We start from the raw sequence: 19,981 nt of genomic DNA, 5'->3' as shown, positions 1-19,981 counted from the left end.
TTTACACATTTGAGGTTGAATCTACATAAATTAATGTAAACTTTCTTTACTTTTAGATCTTACCAATATTTTTGAATCGTTCCTGCCCCAGCTGCTTGCATACCCTAATCCAATAGACCCTCTCAATGGAGATGCTGCTGCCATGTACCTTCATCGACCAGAAGAGTACAAACAGAAAATAAAAGGTTGGTATTAATTTGTTAATCACTCATTTCAGCCTGTCATAAATTCCATGAATTTTGTTGACACTCCTTAAATATGGTTCCACTTTGCCATAGGAATTTTGTCAGACATCAATTCAAAATAAATTTAGAGACCATGAAAGTATTTATTTCTAAAATAACTATTACTTTTTTAAATTTTACTTCAATTGATAAGTCATAAATGCTAATAATTAATCATTGTGATTTTTTTGTCTTTGGTTTATATTTGCATCATTTTGTTTTAAATTTGTATTTTTGTTTTTTACTTCTTGTATCACTAATAGCCTTCTATGTTTACGCCTAGAAAAATGAGTCAAAAATGTTTTGTTTTTTTTTAACAAGAAAAATGTTTTGTGTAACAGAAACATGTAAATATCAAAATTATCTCCCTTCTTTTACTCCATTTATCTTTATTCATTTATTAATTGATCTATTCACTTATCGTTACTAGTATAAAGTTTTACACTGCTGGCCTAGCTCTCTTTCTCAGGGGTGGGGGTTGATTTGTTTCAAACCTTTTTTTTTTTTTTCTTGTAAAACTTGAGGTATGTGTATGGAATTTTATTTGACTTTAATAAAATCAATACAATTTAACAAAATAAATGGCAAAATGTCAACACAAATACAGTAGGAAAGGTGTTTCTAATGTCCACTGTTGTACTGATGTTGTATTCCTTTGTGTAATATTTTTGAAAAACACCAAACACACAGCCTAATATCGCAAATAGATAGATACTTTATTAATCCCAAGGGGAAATTCACATAATCCAGCAGCAGTATACTGATACAAAGAAACAATATTAAATTAAATAGTAATAAAAATGAAAAAAATGAAAGAAAAAAAATAAAATAAATAGATAAATAAAAAAAAGCAGACAATAACTTTAAGTAATGCTAGCATTTACTCCCCCGGGTGGAATTGAAGAGTCGCATAGTGTGGGGGAGGAACGATCTCCTCAGTCTGTCAGTGGAGCAAGACAGTGAGAACAGTCTGTCACTGAAGCTACTCCTCTGCCTGGAGATGACTCTGTTCAGTGGATGCAGTGGATTCTTCATGATTGACAGGAGTTTGCTTAATGCCTGTCGCTCTGCCACAGATGTTAAACTATCCAACTTTACTCCTACAATAGAGCCTGCCTTCTTAACAAGTTTGTCCAGGCGTGAAAACAGGGGCAGTGGAAGCATTTTTCTTATATTATTTTTGAGAAAATCGGCTCCTGATCCACACAAGCAACACAGCCTATTGTGCTTTTGTAGGCTACCAAAATGTAATGCTTAGTGACTTCTACATTTCTCCTGATGTTGACATTGACAGTTGCTGCACTGTGAACCGCACTTAGGAGGCTTTCTTGTATATACATTTGATCACGATGATTTTGCTTTTTTGCCACACAACGTATTCTGAAGCTTAGCTTTGTTATCATCAATATTCACCCCACTCATTTGTGGCAAAATGTATATAAATATGCATGATTTTTTTGCAGCATTCTGTTTGATTAACCACTAGATAGCAATAGAATGCTATCCAGAGTATTGTTTGGGATTTCTGGTTCTATTTGATTATAACAGCCTAACTTGAGAGACACTCGGGCATAACCATATTTACATTAAATTCCGAGCTTGAGAGATGCTCACAGTTAACACCAAGGAGGTTAGACGTTAAGTTTTTGCTGTTGCTGTGTTGTTTGCTTCTAAATCCCTATAAAGCACTTTGTGCTGCTTTGTGTATAAAAAATGTTATGTAAATACATTTTTTGTTTTGTTATTAAGATTAATCTGCTTGTGTTCATCAAAACAGTATATTGCATAATTTCCATAAATATCATGTGTACTGTCTTTTGTTCAGGGTCCTTCTTGTTGATCAATGCATGATTACTCCAGGGACAACTAGAGAAACTTGAAGATTTCTGGATGTTATTTTAGCATTACCTTTTAAGCAGCCTCCTTTATTTTTCTCCTTGTGGTCCTGGGTAAAATTTTAGGTAGATGTTTACTTTTTGTCAAGGTTGCGCTTGTTTTAAATGCCTTCCATTTTTATACTGTTTGCCTAACAGATAATTAGTGTAGTCAGTGTAGTCAGAGTTTATTTGAAATTGTTTGTTCCCTTTTTTGATGTTTCCTTCATTTAAAGCAGTATGTTGGATTGGTGTGAAGAGTAACTGACCTACTTTCTTAGAGTTATTTGTTGGAAGATCTGAACCAATGTGCTACAGAGGAGCAATTGCATTCATTAGCTCAGTTAATTATTTAACACATTGAGTCGCCTAAGCATTACCGTGATGTATCTCATAGTATTAACTGGTAAATAATTATATGCAGTGGTTTCACAAACTTTTAAGCAAGGCTGTTAATGTAGCAAAGAATATGGAATATATGTACTGTATTGGGAGAGAGTTTAAAAAGAAAGGCTTGCACCAACAATTCTAGATCATTGGATACAAATAACAGTTGGAGGGGGGAACAAAATGTTTAATCAAGAACAGTCCATCAAGAACTTCAAAGAAAGGGATACAGATATGGTCAAGTTGTCACGTATAAATCCCATACTACATCTATAACTAGACTATTGTAAGTGAAGAGGTGCAAAGCTATACTGCATCAACCGGTGGAATATGTCATCTGATAATATAAACTTTCAAGATGATAATAATGTCAGTTGGGGTCCATGAGCAGTTTTATGGAACAGGGCAAAGATTACTGATGTATGCTATGACTGTCCTAGTCACGAAATCTCAGCCCAGTTAAACACATTTGGACCAATACCTGTATTGTCGCCAAAGATTCAGTTTTTCTCTGATTATCTTTATATATATATATATATACATGACATGATAAAAGTTGTAATGCAGGAGTGGTACTAAATCCCTTCCTTACAGTTCCATAAATTCGTAGAATCTGTGCAAAGGCACATTAATCTTTTTGGGTGGTTTACTGTGGTCCATTGCTCTAGTATGGCAATTTATATAAATGTTTCCTTTAGAATGTGTTTGTGTGTGTGTGTGTGTGTGGCTCTGTTTTCCTGGTACAGAGCGGTCTGTACATAATAAGCAAGGATACTTTCAAAGTGATAGGCCTCAAGGAGTAACATATGCTGCTTTTATCATGAATGAAGTTGAGAAGCACTTCAGCTTGCCTCAAAATATTTCCATGTGCTCACTATATTCAAGTAGGTGATGTGCTAGTGATTTCTTTCTTTTCCAGTGATAAGTCATCAAAACACATGCCTGCTGCTTGATTGTTTCTTGCTTTTAAACAATTAGAAATGCATCCAATAAAGGTCTTGGTTTACTTACTGCAGTCCTTGCATGTGGTCTGGACAGGCTTGTCAGTGTAAAGTGTTTTGTGCAGCGGCCCTTTCTCATCATCATACAAGCTCATTTGGCGTCACCTACAAATGCTATGTAAAATACTAACCTAAATCTATACCCATTCTGCATCAGGATTGCACACATATGCAAGATTACCTTTATCATTGTCTTTGTACTTAACTATTGGTTATATGCTCACTCATCAGAGTGTCATGTGGTTTAAACTGCTTGCTTTATTGATTTGGTACTGTACCTGATCTTTGTTTAGTTTTAAAACCTCTCAACCTGTTATTTTTCATTTTGTTTATTTCCTGTTTAGAATACATCCAGAAATATGCAACAGAGGAAGCCCTAAAAGAACAAGAGGAAGGTGCAGGGGACAGTTCTTCTGAGAGCTCAATGTCTGATTTTTCGGAAGATGAGGCACAGGATATGGAATTGTAGTAAACAGTGGCACCCCTAACAGACTATAATTTCCTAACCATGAGCAGCAGACTATAATATTCATATTTAAACAAGGCAATTTTTTTTATTACTAAACAAGGATTTTTATGGATATAGCGTTGGTGTATCTCACCTTCTAGATGTTCTTTATATCTTGGTCATTTCTCAGCCCAAGGTCCATAGCATTCTCACATTCCACTTTGGTAGCTGCATAGCCTGAATGCATGTGATCACTAAATCTTTTTTGACTGAACTCTTTAGGACAAAATGGATGCTTCAGTAGACAAGCCAAGGGATCAAGTCTCCCTTCTGTTTGACCAGCAAAGTGCATCAAGAGAAATTCAGAATTTGTTACCAGTAGTTTCATTATGGCTACTGCTATATGAAGTCTTTTTTTCTTACCATTTTATAACTGAAGTTAATTTATCTAATGAAAATTGGAAAATTAGTTGTTTTTTTCTTTCCCTGAAATATGCTGTTTCATGCCTAACAGTTTGGAGCCTGTTAGCTTCACACACGCAAAATCTTTTATCTTTGCAGTTATTTCTATTAAAATATTTGCCTTGCATTAATCCAAGGTTAAGAAAAATGTTGTCATAAATGTTGTTTATTTTACACTTGGGTCTAGCAGACTTTAAAAACTTCTTCCTATAAAGCCTTAGGTTTAAAAAAATATATGCTTCTAAAAATTAAAGGGCTAGCAACTGCCCAAACAAAAGTGTTCAAAACGAAAATACAGTGTTGTGTCTGCCGAGGTGCAGATTTCTTTGGTGATTATAGGTACCAGGCTTTGCTTCGTAACATGTAGCCTATTCTGCCCTTTTTTTTTAATTTTTAAATGTATACACATCTTAGTAAAGCCAGTGGTGTTCCTTAAACTGTTGCACACACTGACGTTTAAGCACTGTTTAAAGATACTTAAATAGAGGGCAAATGCAAATTGTTGCTCCTATACACATCGAGGTAATTTACATAGTCAATATTTTTATATACTGTTAACTAAGACTACGAACATGTTTTCTCTGTTTCACTAGTCTCAGTCTGCTGAAGGTTTGAGGAGGGTGTGGGGTAGGGGGAGGATCATCTTTGGGCAGTAGCAAAATTAATGTCTTTCTTTTGTTCGTAGTAAATGCATATAAACCTAATGTCTTGTGTACCGTTACACTTGCAGGAGAGAGGCTCTTTGAGCCTTTGGTGTGCAAAACGTTGGACCAGTTGCAGTTACAGAAATGGCCATACCAAAGATATATGACAATTTAATGATCTATGTAGAAAAATTAAAAAGGTGTGCCCCCAATTGCGTATGCTTATTTGTTTATCACAAACAATGTAAGGAAGAGTGTGTTCGTTTTTTTTTTTTTTTTTAAGTTTGTTTTTACTATTTATTAATCTGCCCCAGACCTTGTTGGATAGAGAAAATGTATATAATAAACTAGTGAATACATTATCTGTTTGTTTATCTAGTGTCCCTTGACTTTTTATGTTGATTAAATATGCATAGATATCTCCAACTCACATTTTATCTTTTGATAGTTTTTGTTCTTTTTGTTTGTTTTTTTTTGTTTTTTTTTTGAAGATCATTTCAATGCTTGGAAATCAGATGGGTGTCTTCATGGCCTTTTAAGCAACAGCCTTAGATTTATATGTGGTTTTAAAGATCAACTTAAAAGTATTTAGTAAAACAAATACTGCTCATTGGCCATGAGCCATAAAAGAGCTGAGGGTATTTGTGTTGAATTATGGGCAGTTGCTGAGAAATGCATTTTAAAAATGAGGTCAGAATTTTAATTATCTGGATCAGTTAAGGCCACAAAGAGAGAAAAAGAAAAAAAAAAAAGTAGTATTTTTTTTCCTTAAATACCATTGGTTCTATATATACATATATAAATTACACACATTGTATGCACGCATACAGTATAGTGTGTGATATATAATATATACTAACTATATGTTTATGCATATATGTGTAGAATAAACAGGTAAGAGAAGACAGATGGTAGTTTGTTTTGCTTTTGCATGTTTTTCCCCCCCATAACCCTTTCCCCTCTTTGATATTATCTATTCTTAATTGTGGCATGACACAGAACTAATGTCGTGTAAAGCTTGTCTACTGAATTAACACTATCTTGTGGCTTTACTGGAAAGATAGTTAAGTTCTTACAATGTAGTGGTCAACTTGATTACTGTTACCTAGCATGTGGTGTTCTGTATGTTGGGGAGAATCCTGCTGGTCTTTTTAACTTGCTGACCTTGTCAACCTGCCTAATGTTAATGCTTACTTTTGGTGTATGGCACATTTTGGGATAGTTAATATACTGGTGGTGCTTTAAAAGAAATGCTCCTTTTCTTTGGTATGATGATATTTTGAAGAGATAAGTATATATTCCAAAGATGTATCCACCCCTTTCAATGTGCCCTGGAACTGCTACGGTTTAAAATAAGTTTGTAGTAGTGGTAGCCAGTTCCCTCATAATTAAATTTTATCGTATGTATAGTTTAAGCAATGAATATAACATAAAGTGGCAATGTCTAAATGACTGGGCTTTTTTTTTATCTTTTAATGTTTATAATTATTAAACATGATTTATTCCCTCTCCGTAGTTCATGCTAAAGAATATGCTCATGTCTGTATTTCTGCTTGTGGATTACATTTCAGCAGAATGAAAATTAATTGATAAAACATGTCACCTTTAACTCGCTATCTAAATGTGTTTTTAACATTTTTGATATGTGGTATATTTCAGAACAGTATGCAATATGCTGTAATTGCCATTAAAATTGGATATATGCAATATAGTATTCAAAATGCACAGTCCTTCAGTGTGGGGGCTTAATGAAGTTTTGATCTGGTGACTTTACAATGCAGAGTTTTCATGTTTAGTCATTGAGTGTTTTTTTTTTTTGCTTCATCTGATGTCTAATAAATTTCAAAACAAGACAAAAAAAGGAAACCAAGTTGATATGTGGCATTAAGCCGTGTTAATATTTTTAGTTTTTGCTCTACACAGGACGGAGTATTGCTATGCTGGCAGAGGTGCCGTACTTCATCCCACAGTGATTAGTTACAAAAGCAGCTTTTCTGTTGGAAGCAGAAGCACATCCAATACTACATCAGTACTCTGTTGGCTCAGCTCTGTTTTCCTAAACAGACTGAGAAGTAAATACGTCTGCTGATTTTTGCTTTCTTTTCTGGTCTTGTGGAAGAGGTTTCCCAAATTATTACTGGGGTTTGTGCTTCCCTGAATCCAATAAAATTCAGTTAAGTCTTTTTCCATTTTGTTCTTCTTACACCTCTGCTATTGTAGTACCTATTTGTTACCACTCTGTCCTTTTTACACTGTGACATTATTACCAAAAAACAGCCCCAGCTATAAACTAGAGTCTTTATAAAAAGCGGAGACACCACACAGCAGTAAAACTGCATTTGTTCTCTGTGTCTTGGCCACATTGTTAATACACGTTTGCATGTGGTAAGAGGGGCTGGGATGTGACAGCTTTCATTTTTCTTTCTTGCTTTGAAGTTTCTGTTGTGCTTTTTCAGAGTTAAGATGACACTGTAGCAGAAGTGAATACCGCATGGGAAATGGCCGTTATTTTACTAGCAAAACTGTATTTGGTACCTAGTGTGTAATACTTGAAAAGTCAAAGGACGTTAAACCAGTCCTGTGTCTAGCTGATTATTCACCACCCCTTGGCCCTTCCTTTTTACCTTCTCCTTTGCATTGTGATTATGTAGTGGGCATGCTAGTCACAAAGACAAATGCCTTCCATTTATAGGATTATAACCTCTTAAATAGTTGTGTATAAATAAAAAAAACAAAAAAACTGTAATAACTTTTTTTAATAAAAAATATAAATGTATAAATATCTTCAGTCTGAGTTGTTTGGTTTTCTAGACTTGAAAGTATGAAACAGTGCATCATTTAATCTATCTGGTATGTATGAAAGTGTCTAACCGTTAGTCAGTTAGAATCAAGACAGAATCAAGACGGTCAGTTTGAAGAAATAAAAAACAGCAAAACATTCATTGAGTGTAGCTGGATTGAGACCTAAGTTTGGAAACATCACAATTACTTCCTTTTATAAAGCTTGATAAATGCATATTGTATTTCATTATACTGTATGATCATGAGGGATCACACTCTTCAACCTCCCTGGAAAAGTCTGTTCAGGGGTTCTGGAGAGGAGCGTCCGTCGGATAGTCGAACCTTGGATTCAGGAGGAACAGTGTGGTTTTCATCCTGGTCGTGAAACAGTGGACCAGCTCTACACCCTTAACAGGGTCCTGGAGGGTGCATGGGAGTTTGCCAAACCAGTCTACATGTGTTTTGTTGACTTGGAAAAGGCGTTCGACCGTATCCCTCGGGGAATCCTGTGGGGGGTGCTCCAAGTGTATGGGGTACCAGACCCCCGGATAAGAGCTGTTCGGTCCCTGTACAACCGGTGTTAAGAGCTTGGTCCGCATTGCCGGCAGTAAGTCGAGCCCATTTCCAGTGAGAGTTGGACTCCGCCAGGGCTGGCCTTTGTCACCGATTCTGTTCATAACTTTTATGGACAGAATTTCTAGGTGCAGCCAGGGTGTTGTGGGGGTCCGATTTTGGTGGACTCAGGATTGGGTCACTGCTTTTTGCAGATGATGTTGTCCTGTTTGCTTCATCAGGCAGTGATCTTCAGCTCTCTCTGGATCGGTTCGCAGCTGATTGTGAAGCGGCTGGGATGGGAATCAGCACCTCCAAATCCGAGACCATGGTCCTCAGCCGGAAAAGGGTGGAGTGTCCTCTCAGGGTTGGGGGAGAGATCCTGCCCCAAGTGGAGGAGTTCAAGTATCTTGGGGTCTTGCTCATGAGTGAGGGAAGAATGGAGCGTGAGATCGACAGGTTGATTGGTGCGCCGTCCGCAGCGATGCGGGCTCTGTGTCGGTCTGTCATGGTGAAAAAGGATCTCTCAATTTACCAGTCGATCTACGTTCCTACCCTCACCTATGGTCATGAGCTATGAGTAGTGACTGAAAGAACGAGATTGCGAATACAAGTGGCTGAAATGAGTTTCCTTCGCAGGGTGTCTGGGCTTTCCCTTAAAGATAGGGTGAGAAGATCAGTCATCCGGGAGGGGCTCAGAGTAAATCCGCTGCTCCTCTGCATCGAGAAGAGTCAGATGAGGTGGCTCGGGCATCTGATCAGAATGCCTCTTGGACGCCTCCCTGGTGAGGTGTTCCAGGCACGTCCAACCAGGAGGAGACCCCAGGGAAGACCCAGAACATGCTGGAGGGACTGTGTCTCCTGGCTGGCCTGGGAACGCCTTGGGATACCCCCAGAAAAGCTAGAAGTGGCGGCAGAGGAGAGGGAAGTCTGGGCATCTCTGCTGAGGCTGCTGCCCCTGCGACCTGATCTCAGATAAGCAGAAGAGGATTGATGGATGGGTGTACTGTATGATCATGTAAATAATTGGAACAAACCTGAAACTGCTGATATCCTATAAATTAACATTGTTGCCATCATCCTTACAATGAAGTTTTTGGTTTCAAATGGCAAATCCTGGGTTTAGTTTTAATGCTTCCCGATTTTTTCATAGTTTAAAGTTATCTTTCATGTTTTAACTGTCACTGGGAGACACAAGGAGAGGAGCTCATAAGAATTGGCCTTTGCCCTCACCTCATGATGTACTTCAGTAGCAGCAGGTTCTCATTTCCAGCCCTGCGACTGCTGATTTTCATTCCAACCCATCTGTTTATTAGATGCCATTCCTTTCTGAAAACGGAACACTAATAATTTTGTTACTTATTAGTGTTTTTTCCCACAATAGTTCTCTGTCACAATTTTCACTTTTATTTCCTCACAATGATGTTCATTGTAAAGTATCAGTTTTAATAAACACACAAAGGCAAATGGAACCAAAGAACAAGCAGGTAAAGGTTGAGAATTGATAAACAAGGCAGCTGAAATGAACCCCAAAGATGTTACTCCAGCAACCATTGGCTTCTGATTAAGAAACTGAATTGGAATAAAAACTGGCAGTCATTGTGGACATCTAGCACAGTCCTGAATTAAGCAACTCCTGCCTACAAACTAGTAGTAAGTAGTATAATAAATTTCAAGTACATTGTCTTCCTAAGTTAAAAGTAATTTCCGTATACCTCACTTCACTTCCTTTTTCAGATAGTGATAAGACTTATGCAAAGCATGATAGTATCACAGAGGACTGCACTGGTGTCTTGCACCTCCATTCTCACTATATGAATAGAGTTGTTTTCTGCTTGCATTTTCTTTGAGCATATGACTGGTGTTCTGCGTCCCAAAGACATTTGTTAGGTAGGTTAGGGCAAGTGTGTTTGTGTGACTGTGCCGCAAAATTCACTGTCATCCCATTCAGGATTAGCTCCAGTTTTAGAACAAGTTTGTCTGGTATCTATCCTGGCAGCACTGGCTCCAAGATAGGCACCAACTCTGGACTGGGCAGCAGTGCATCACTGGGCCTACCCAATCACGCACCTACACTTGGGCTAATTTGAAATAGCCAGTTAACCTAACCTGTGTGTTTTTAGAGATGCAGGTCAAATCTCGAGCACCTTGGTCAAAATCCCAAAGTGCACAAATACATGAGAAATGTGCATATCACAAGGTGACTCTAGATCAGTGAGAAGTAATGCTACCCTCTGAATTTCTGTTAAATAACAAAGCTTAAAGCTCTTAATTATAAAATGTCAGGAAGTGAAGTTATCCTATGTTAGCTGTTTAGTAGTTTTTGTAAGCATTGTGGACACTAGGGGCTGTTACAGAGCCCTATTCTAGACCATAACCACACAGACCCAAGTCCTTGGTTTGATTAAGCTTTTTTTCTATAACAAAAATACCTCCTCACAGGCTCTGGGTCAATCTCCTCCGCCTTCACACACGTTAAGTATTGTCCTACTCTGCTCTCATTTCCGACTCTGGTGAGGCAAAGTGGCTACTTTTTATGCTACACCTGGAAGTACTTCTGGTGCCACAATATTGCCCTGGAAAGTGCTTTTGTGTTAAGTGGTGCCTCATAGGTGGAGAACTGCTCTCCCTGGCACCACTTGGAACTATAACTCCCAGACAGTTCTGTTGGTGTGCATAATGGAGTCCCAGTAGAGGGATACTGTCATCTGGCATACTGAGGGGAATCAAGTGTCCCTTTAAGGTAGTCTCCTCCTGTCTCCTGTTATACTGGCTTACCAAATGGGAAAAGAAACGACGACCATCCATCCTTTATGGCCTGTGCCAATCAACCCGTGCCTTTCATTATAGCGGGTATTAAAACTTACACAAGATAAGAATAAAGGAGACCGCTATGGAAGTTTTCTCATCACTCATTTTCAATTACGTTTTGAATTTGAGTGACGATTTCAGGGCAGTGACATGGATTGAGGAATCATTTCTGTATAAGCTGTGCTTCTTTTTATGATCTGCTGTTGTTTACAGTAATATTTACTGTTTCTGACACAAAGGCATTGTAAGTAATTGTTTGCCCTTTTTCTCAGTTTTACACTTGGCTGCAAGATTTCCTGGATTATGGTGGTACTGAGAGGGGATTCTGGTGCCGTTTTTCACTGTTTTTGAGGATGTACGTGGTAGTCCCCTATTTCCATAGGTGTGAACTAAAGCTGAATAGAAGGGTTGATTAGTGTTGGTCATTTCAATAGTTTGGCTAACATTTAGCTCTAATTGAGATGAATGTGACTAACCCGGACCCTTCCCTAGGGCATAGGTCCTAGAGGCGTGTTATACAATAATTTAAAGAAATTCCTGTTAACCTTTGTGCTGTATGTGTGCGTCAGTATGCCAAGGGTTACAAAGCCATTTCCAGGCCACTGGGGATCCATCAATCAGAATTTAATCCATACTGTCCAGGCCTGCTGGAGTTATTCAAGATTTCATAATACACTGCAAGGCCTCTTGTTTCTGCTAGGAATTAGTGGCTTCACCATCAGAAGACTTTGGACATTAGTCTGAGTAGCATGATGGATGCTGATGGGCTGTAATAACAGGTAGTGCTCAAGTCACGATTACTGAAAGGCATTTGAGGTATTTATCCTTGAGTTCTGAGACTGTAGATTACTTAGACACTGAAGGTTTCAGCCAATCTGGAGCTACTACTAAGCATCACAACTTTATTCTGGTGACCAAGAGTGGTAGGTCATGACTTGGTGAAGATATGCAGCACCTGATCCTGAACAACTTCCCATCATTGAAGGAAGAATGGAAAATGTAGTGGCATCCATCTGCAAATAGAAGCTGAAGCACAGTTTCATTATGCAGTAAGACATTAATCAAAAACACACAGGCTACAGGGAATAGTCAAGATATAGGCCCAAACCCCATGAAGGAAAATAGATGTGAAAATCCACTAGCTGAGCAATCCACAATGCCTCCATAGCACTGTGAGGGACAGCTGAGTAGGCCCAGCAAACATTTAGTCTTGGTTATTGTGGCTGTCTCACATGACACATTGGCGTTTGCAGAATTTTTTCAGTTTTTAACAAGTAAAGAGTTTTATAACTTGGTCAATCGGCTTTTAGTTTATGTAACAGGATGTTATGCAAAATTATTGTATTCTGGAGCTGTGCATCATAATTGGTGACTTTTTCTTGCATTTACCACAAGGAAAAATCTGTCAACGTTAGTTGTAGTGGTAGTAGTCGCGTGTATCATGTAATTCTCACTTGCATGTCTGGCCAATCTATGACACTCCTCCATTCTCTATCACCATGAGTCCATTTTATTTAATAAAACAAATTATGAAAGAACTTCACTGATGGATTTCTAATGTCCTTCACAGAGTTTCTCATTTTATGTGCTTAACCTCTGTGGCAAAACTCAGTATAGCAAATGTAAAATGTTCGCTAAAGTTAGGAATAATTGGGCTGTTAAAAAAAAAAAAACTATGCATACTTAGCCAGTCCTTAACATATACCGTGGTGTCACTTGTTGAACATCTGCAAATGTGACCTTACGACTTAAGGTTTGGTGAACCCCAATAGTTTGTCTTGACTGTCTTCCTTCGCATCTAATTTCAGAAACCATCAGTTTGAAGCAAAAAAAAAAAAAAAGTATTATGCTGTATTTCATGTCTGTGGCTGAGCTATTTTTAACATTTTTATAAGCCAACATGTGGTCTGCTGTCCACAGAGAGGAGTTCAGGAAAATGAAAACAATCCGCACTGCCATCTAGTGGACATGTGCTGTCATTTATTGAATTAATGACTTCCATCATTAGGGTCTGTATAAATCTGCTCAAACCATTGCTTGGATGACAAACTAAAAATAGAATAAAGCAGAAAATTAATGTATAATAACTGATCACTTGCATAAATTAGTCACAAAGTAAAAAGTCACATCAGATGTCAATGGGGAAAAAAATCCTGCTGGATATCTCTACTGATATAGACTGGGTAATGTGTTAAGAATGAAAGGATGTCACATTGTTTGATGGAAATGAAAATTATCAACCTACAGAGGGCTGAATTCAAAGACACCCTGAAAATCAAAGTGAAAAAATGATGCAGCAGGTTAGTCCATTGTGCTGAAATTTCATTGCAGCAACTCCAAATCGTACTTGGTAGTTTATGTGCTTGTATGAATGCCTGACAATATCAGGGCATGCTCCTAATGAGATAATGGATGGTGTCCTGGGGCATCTCCTCCCAGATCTTGACCAGGGCATCACTGAACAGTCTGAGGTGCAACCTGGTGGTATCAGGTCGACCGAGACATAATGTAACAATTCCTTCATCCTCCAGGAATTGCCTGCATACTGTCGCCACATGAAACCGGGCATTGTCCTACACCAGGAGGAACCCAGGACCCAGTGCACCAGTATAGGGTCTGACAATGGGTCAAAGGATTTCATCCCAATACCTAATGGCAGTCAAGGTGTGGTTGTCTAGCCTGTAGAGGTCTGTGTGTCCCTTCATGGATATGCCTCCAGAGACCATCACCGACCCACGACCAAACAAGTCATGCTGAGCAATGTGACAGGCAGCATAACGTTCTCCACGGCTTCTCCAGACCCTTTCACATCTGTCACATGTGCTCAGGGTAAACCTGCTGTCATCTGTGAAAAGCACAGGGTGCTAGGGATGAATCTGCAAAATCTGGTAATCTATGGCAAATGCCAATCGAGCTCCACAGTGCCGGGCAGTGAGCCCAGGGCCCACTAGAGGATGTAGGGCCCTCAGGCCACCCTAATAAAGTCTGTTTCTGATTGTTTGGTCAGAGACGTTCACACAAGTGGTCTACTGGAGGTCATTTTGTACGGCTCTGCCAGTGCTGATCCTCTTCCTACTTGCCCAAAGGAGCAGATACCAATCCTGCTGATGGGTTAAATACCTTCTACAACCCTGTCCAGCTCTCCTAGAGTAACTGCTTGTCTCCTAGAATCTCCTCCATGCCCTTGAGACTGTGCAGGGAGACACAGCAAACCTTCTGGCAATGACACGTATTGATGTGCCATCCTGGAGAAGTTGGACTACCTGTGCAACCTCTGTAGGGTCCAGGTATTGCCTCATGCTACCAGTAGTGACACTGACCGTAGCCAAATGTAAAACTAGTGAAGAAACAGTCAGAAAAGATGAGGAGGAAAAAATGTCAGTGGCCTCCACCTGTTAAACCATTCCTGTTTCGGGGGTCATCTCATTGTTGCTCCTCTAGTGTACCTGTTATTAATTTCATTAACACCAAAGCAGCTGAAATGGATTAACAACCCCCTCTGCTACTTAACTGACCAGATCAATAGCCCAGAAGTTTCATTGAATTGATGGTATACTCTGATTTAAATGTGTTCCTTTAATTTTCTTGAGCAGTATATATTGTGTGTGTATGTATATATATATATATATATATATAATGTACAGTACATACATTTATTGTGTGTGTGTATATATATATATATATATATATATATATATATATATATACCTGTATATATATTGCATAGTTTTACTGTCAAATAGTGCAAGGAGTATGCGACACGTTTCGCTGTAATGCTGGGCTCATCAGGCATACACACTCACTGCACCCCCTCATGGGGATCAAACCTCGAATGTCAGCATCAGAGGCGAAGCCTCTTTACGTTGCACTACGGCATGTGGTTTGTTTATTTGACAGCATGTAGATCGGGGTAATTACATTCATGGCATTCGTAGTCTGACTCACATATATATATATATATATATATATATATATATATCCTAACTACAGGGTCACGGGGGTCTGCTGGAGCCAATCCCAGCCAACACAGGGCAGGGCGCCAGCCCACCGAAGTATGTATATTATAAATATTATAGTATATTATAGTATGTAGATTATAAAAGGGGCCACCTCCCTTCATACAATGGCTGGAGTTGGGTGGAAGAGGGCAGAGCTCGAAGGAGAGAAGTAGAGGCGAACCAGAGACAGAGAAAGGCATTGTGAGAAGGCCAGGACTTGAGAGGTGATTGGTGCTGCGGCACTGCAGTGTGTGTGTTCACTATTGTGTAAATATTATAAATAAACATGTGGCAGTGCAAAACATCATGTCTACCTGTCTGTGTCCGGGCTGTTCCCCACAATGGCATCCTAGATGGGACTCTCTGCCTGCTACAAGGCAGGGATCCAGTTTAAATAATTTTGTGGGCAGTCCGGTGCAGCGGGTGAGCCCACACACGCGCCACGAGAGTGATTCACCCAAGGGACTGCCACCGGTCCACAGAAGGGCCTTTTCCCCCTGGTGCGGAAGGAGGACAACGGGCGTTGCCAGAGTGCAGCAGGCTCCTATGAGCGAGCCGTGGCTGAGGAAGGCCAGGACAGCATCGCATCTAGAAAGGCCATTCCGAGTCAGGAGCCTCAGACAAACGGGACCCAGGAGTTAAGTGCCCTGACCAACGACGGTCAGCCCTCCAGGGTCAGTCTTACCTTTTCTGTTGTAGGCAGGGACTGCCTGGATCTGCATTGGTGGCAGTCGCGTGCCATTCTGTGGGGCTTTCCCAGTGCGGCAGCGGCAGGAGAGGCTGAAAAGGAAGAGACGCTGCAGCTAGAGGGCTACCAGGAGGCATGCCACCAAACCAGGAGTTACCCCGGGTCCTAGAGCCCTACACCCTGAGCCTGCGGTGACCTCGCGTCGCGACGCCGGGGTGCCAGTCAGAGGGGGGAGGGTTGCCCACTTAGAAAATGAGGAGACGCCGAGTAGCAGTGTCAGGGCAACGTCTCCACCCCTTGTTCTGATTTATATTTTGCAGGACCGGGCCCTGGAGTGGAGTATGTCGGCTTCCTGCCATGGAAGAACTGCCCTCGACAGGACTGGCCGCTGGCCCCAGGGGTCTCAGCTTGTGGTAGGGTACTGTGGCGACCACCCTGGCTGTTTTGGGGATCACGGGTAGAGAGCATTGAAGCTCAGCCCTGTAGGGGCCCGTGGTCACCACCAGGGGCTGCCCCAATGCCTGGAGAGCCCTGGACCTTGGCACTTCTGCCACACCTGGAAGTGCTGGGGGGAAGAGGAGTAGGGACAGCCAGAGTGCTTCCAGGGATGCAGCCAGCACTTCCGCCACATTGGGGTGTGTGGGTGGAAGATTGCCGGGAAACACCTGGAGCATGTCCGGGTGATTCATACAACCGCTAGAGTCTGGTGGAAGATGGATGAGGTCTCTAGAGGAGGTAAGGAGGCGGCCTGAAGAGTGAGAAGGCATTGTTAAGGGCCTGGACTTTTGAGTTTGATTGGTGCTGCGGCACTTGGCTGTGTGTGTGTGACCAATGTGTATATAGTGTAAATAAATGTGTTGTGGTGCAATCAAAGATGTCTACCTATTTATTTATATATATATATATATATATATATATATATATATATATATATATATTTATATATATATATATATATATATTTATATATATATATATATATATTTATATATATTATATTTATATATATTATATATATATATATATATATATATATATAATGCATTTTTCCCAACCCAATTATCCAGGGTAGGTTTTTGTGTGAGATAAACTCCATTCCCAAAGTCACTCCAGAAGGCACAGAAGATTCCCTGGGAAGGCAGCAAGCACTGTCCATCCAAACTTGGAGCTGTTGCCCCTTAGCCCTGCAGGTGTTTTTAGTATTATTGCATGGACCATACTGTATCTGTTCAAAACAAGATTAAAGGCTCATTTCTATTCACTTGCTTTCCATGACCTTCAGTAATACTGATGGTTTCCTCATTGTGATTATGTAATCTTACTTCTATTTATTTATTTTATTTATGTTCATTTATTTTACTTCTATTTATGTTAATTGTATGTTTTTCTTCTTTTATTGTAAAGCACTTTGGCCACAGCATTCCTATGTTGTTTTAAATGTGCTATATAAATAAATTGACATCGACATTGACATCTGCTTACAGATGGTGGATAGAGTCCTTAGAGTTATTGGCTTGTTTGCTGTCTTCTTCCCAGCAATGTATAAATGGGTGTATGTACTGTCAAGCACACACGCTACAGGGACATCTGGAAGGCTCCAGTAATGAAGGCAATACTAAGCCAAAAAGAGAGGGGGTGCGGTCATTAGTTCTTTTCCATCCTAAGTTCAGAAGGCTCACTGTCCAAGGGCCTCATGTATAACGCCATGCGTAGAACTCACACTATAACTTGGCATAAGCACAAAAGCGGGAATGTGTGTATGCACAAAAAAATTCAGATGCATAAATCTGTGTATGCAAACGTCCATGTTCTTCTGCTACATAAATTCCAGTCAGCGTAAAAAGTAACACACGTACACCTCTTTGAATATGCAAATCAATATAAATAGCCCTTAAGCTCAGCCTTCTGTGAAAAGACAATGAGAAAAGCATGGGGGGGAAATAGAAGAATTTCAGCGAATACGAAGTGGAGGCAAGGGAAAACGTACTATTTGTTGGTTTAAACAGTGGTATAAACAAGAAAAGGAAGTTGATCAAGTGACATAGCGTGTCAGAGAAACTCAAAAGCTCAAGTTTACAAAGTCGCACAGTGCCTGAAATAAAAAAGAAGTCACATATCAAAGTCGCCGTGAAAAGGTGAGTTGTAGCCCACTGTGAAAGCTTATTAGGGTACAGAAAAAAAAATAGGCACACAGTGGGGAAAAAAACACCAAATGTCAACTTTAATCTCGAAATTTCCACTTTAATCACGTAGTTTATTTTGTCATTAAAGTAGAACATCATTAACTTAATCTAAAAGTCATTTAATTTTCAAATCCCATCGTAACTAAAGTAGCACATTAAATGCTTTGTTTTGTATTTGATCTTTTATGTGCTCTATGTGTGTAAATCACTACTTGCTTCTTAAACCAGCTTTCTCTTCCTCCGACAGGACACAGAATCCATTACATTCATAATATTACAGCTCTCTGAATAATTAAAATACTAAGATGTATACTTGATATAATTTTCATGATGATAGGAGTTAAAGCATGTTATTACTGTAAACATGGGAACGTGGTGGCGCAGTGATGTACTAACCCCCAATTCCTATCCTTCCTTTTCTTTCTCAAAATACCCAGTCGCCACACAATCAGCTCTGTAATAGACATTAAGCCATCCGTAAGCTTAGAATACCGATGCTTCAGAACTTTTAAGGAACATTGAAATATCTTCATAGTACGTGTTTATTTATTCTATCCTTCACGCCAGTCCCAGTGAAGCATACAGTGCGAGGCAGAAACAATCCGTGAACAGAGCGCCAGATCCTTGCGAGCATAGCAACACCATGTCCTTTAATTATTAACAATATAGATTATTTAAATGAAGTTAAAGTTTTATCTGTACAATATAATATATTTTGCTGCATTTCGTCATATCGTCATCATATGTAAATATGCGCTTTATAAAGTGGCTCAGGTTGTGCACTATTATAACTGTAGTGCAAGTTTCCTGTGAGGTAATTGTACTCAGAAGTACAAAGCATTCTACAAGGAGCACTTGATGAACTGATTGATTGCGTTTATAGTTCTTGGGATGAAACTGTTTCTGAACCGCGAGGTCCGTACAGGAAAGGTTTTGAAACATTTGCCATGTGAGAAGCAGTTCAAATAGGAAGCATGGCTCTTTCTGATCAGCTGCTCTGAGTGGTGCAGTGACAGTAATATGAAAAAAGACAATCTACTGTGGCAACCCCTAACTGGAGCAGCTGAAAGAAGAAAAAGAAGGTGCAGTGAGAGTAACAACGCTAAAGCAGCTATGGTATTTGGAATAGTTTGACCATTCTGTGTACCATTATATTATTACAGGTTAATTATAATCAGATGCATTAAGCTAATAAACAATATGCGGTTAATTTTTGTGTATTTATAAAGCTGCGTCAGGGATATGGATTTAAAAAAGAAAAGATAACCACACATGAACAGTAGCACTGCTTTGACACTGGGTGCTGCCAGTCTGCAAAACCAAGCGCAGAACTTGCGTATGCCAGGGTAACCCTAACCGTGGAAATGTGTGTGGCTTTGTGCCAAGTTTAGGTTTTACACATTGCGATTTGAACACGGAAACATTCTTATACAACATTTTTGTGCATATGCACCGTTTATTCATGAAGCCCCTGATGACGAGTGACCCATTTTCTGGTTCTTCTGAGAAGACCCATCCTATCTGGGAGGGTGATATTAAAATCTGGATGCTACCGAAAGTACGCGTTCAGTAAAAGACCAGACTTGGAGGAGAACAGAATGATTTGCCTGCTCTTATTTTCTTTGAAACACTGATGCTAACCTTTTTGCGCCTGTGTGTACATTTTTCTTTCACTTTGATTTTCACATATACTAGGGGGCTTCGCCAACCCCCTTGGCCTGTGCTACACGCCAGCCACTTCATGGCTCTGCTGCAGATGTATGTGGATTTCACTTTCACCAAACAACAAATCTTTTAATTCTTGCGGATACGCCTCTTCATTGGGAAGAAACACTACTTTTCCCTGATGGCAACATGAATTAGACGATCTACAAATCTCCAACTTAAAGTTTAAATCCAAACAATACCTACATATTTCTGTCATATCA

The 19,981-nt window shown here is 39.6% G+C and overlaps 1 protein-coding gene across 1 annotated transcript in view; it reads left to right on the top strand.

The window, feature by feature from the left end:
* Window positions 1–7,781, top strand: part of ube2h (ubiquitin-conjugating enzyme E2H (UBC8 homolog, yeast)) — an 80,520-nt gene extending 72,739 nt beyond the window's left edge. Inside the window, exons 6-7 of the mRNA XM_039760994.1 lie at window positions 57–185; window positions 3,831–7,781. Of these exons, the coding sequence (XP_039616928.1) occupies window positions 57–185; window positions 3,831–3,955 (254 nt within the window). The 3' untranslated portion in view covers window positions 3,956–7,781. The remainder of the gene's footprint in view (window positions 1–56; window positions 186–3,830) is intronic.
* The last annotated feature ends 12,200 nt before the right edge of the window (window positions 7,782–19,981 follow it).

Source organism: Polypterus senegalus, chromosome 8, assembly GCF_016835505.1.
Source record: "Polypterus senegalus isolate Bchr_013 chromosome 8, ASM1683550v1, whole genome shotgun sequence".
NCBI lineage: Eukaryota > Metazoa > Chordata > Cladistia > Polypteriformes > Polypteridae > Polypterus > Polypterus senegalus.
This window is presented reverse-complemented; position numbering and strand designations above follow the sequence as displayed.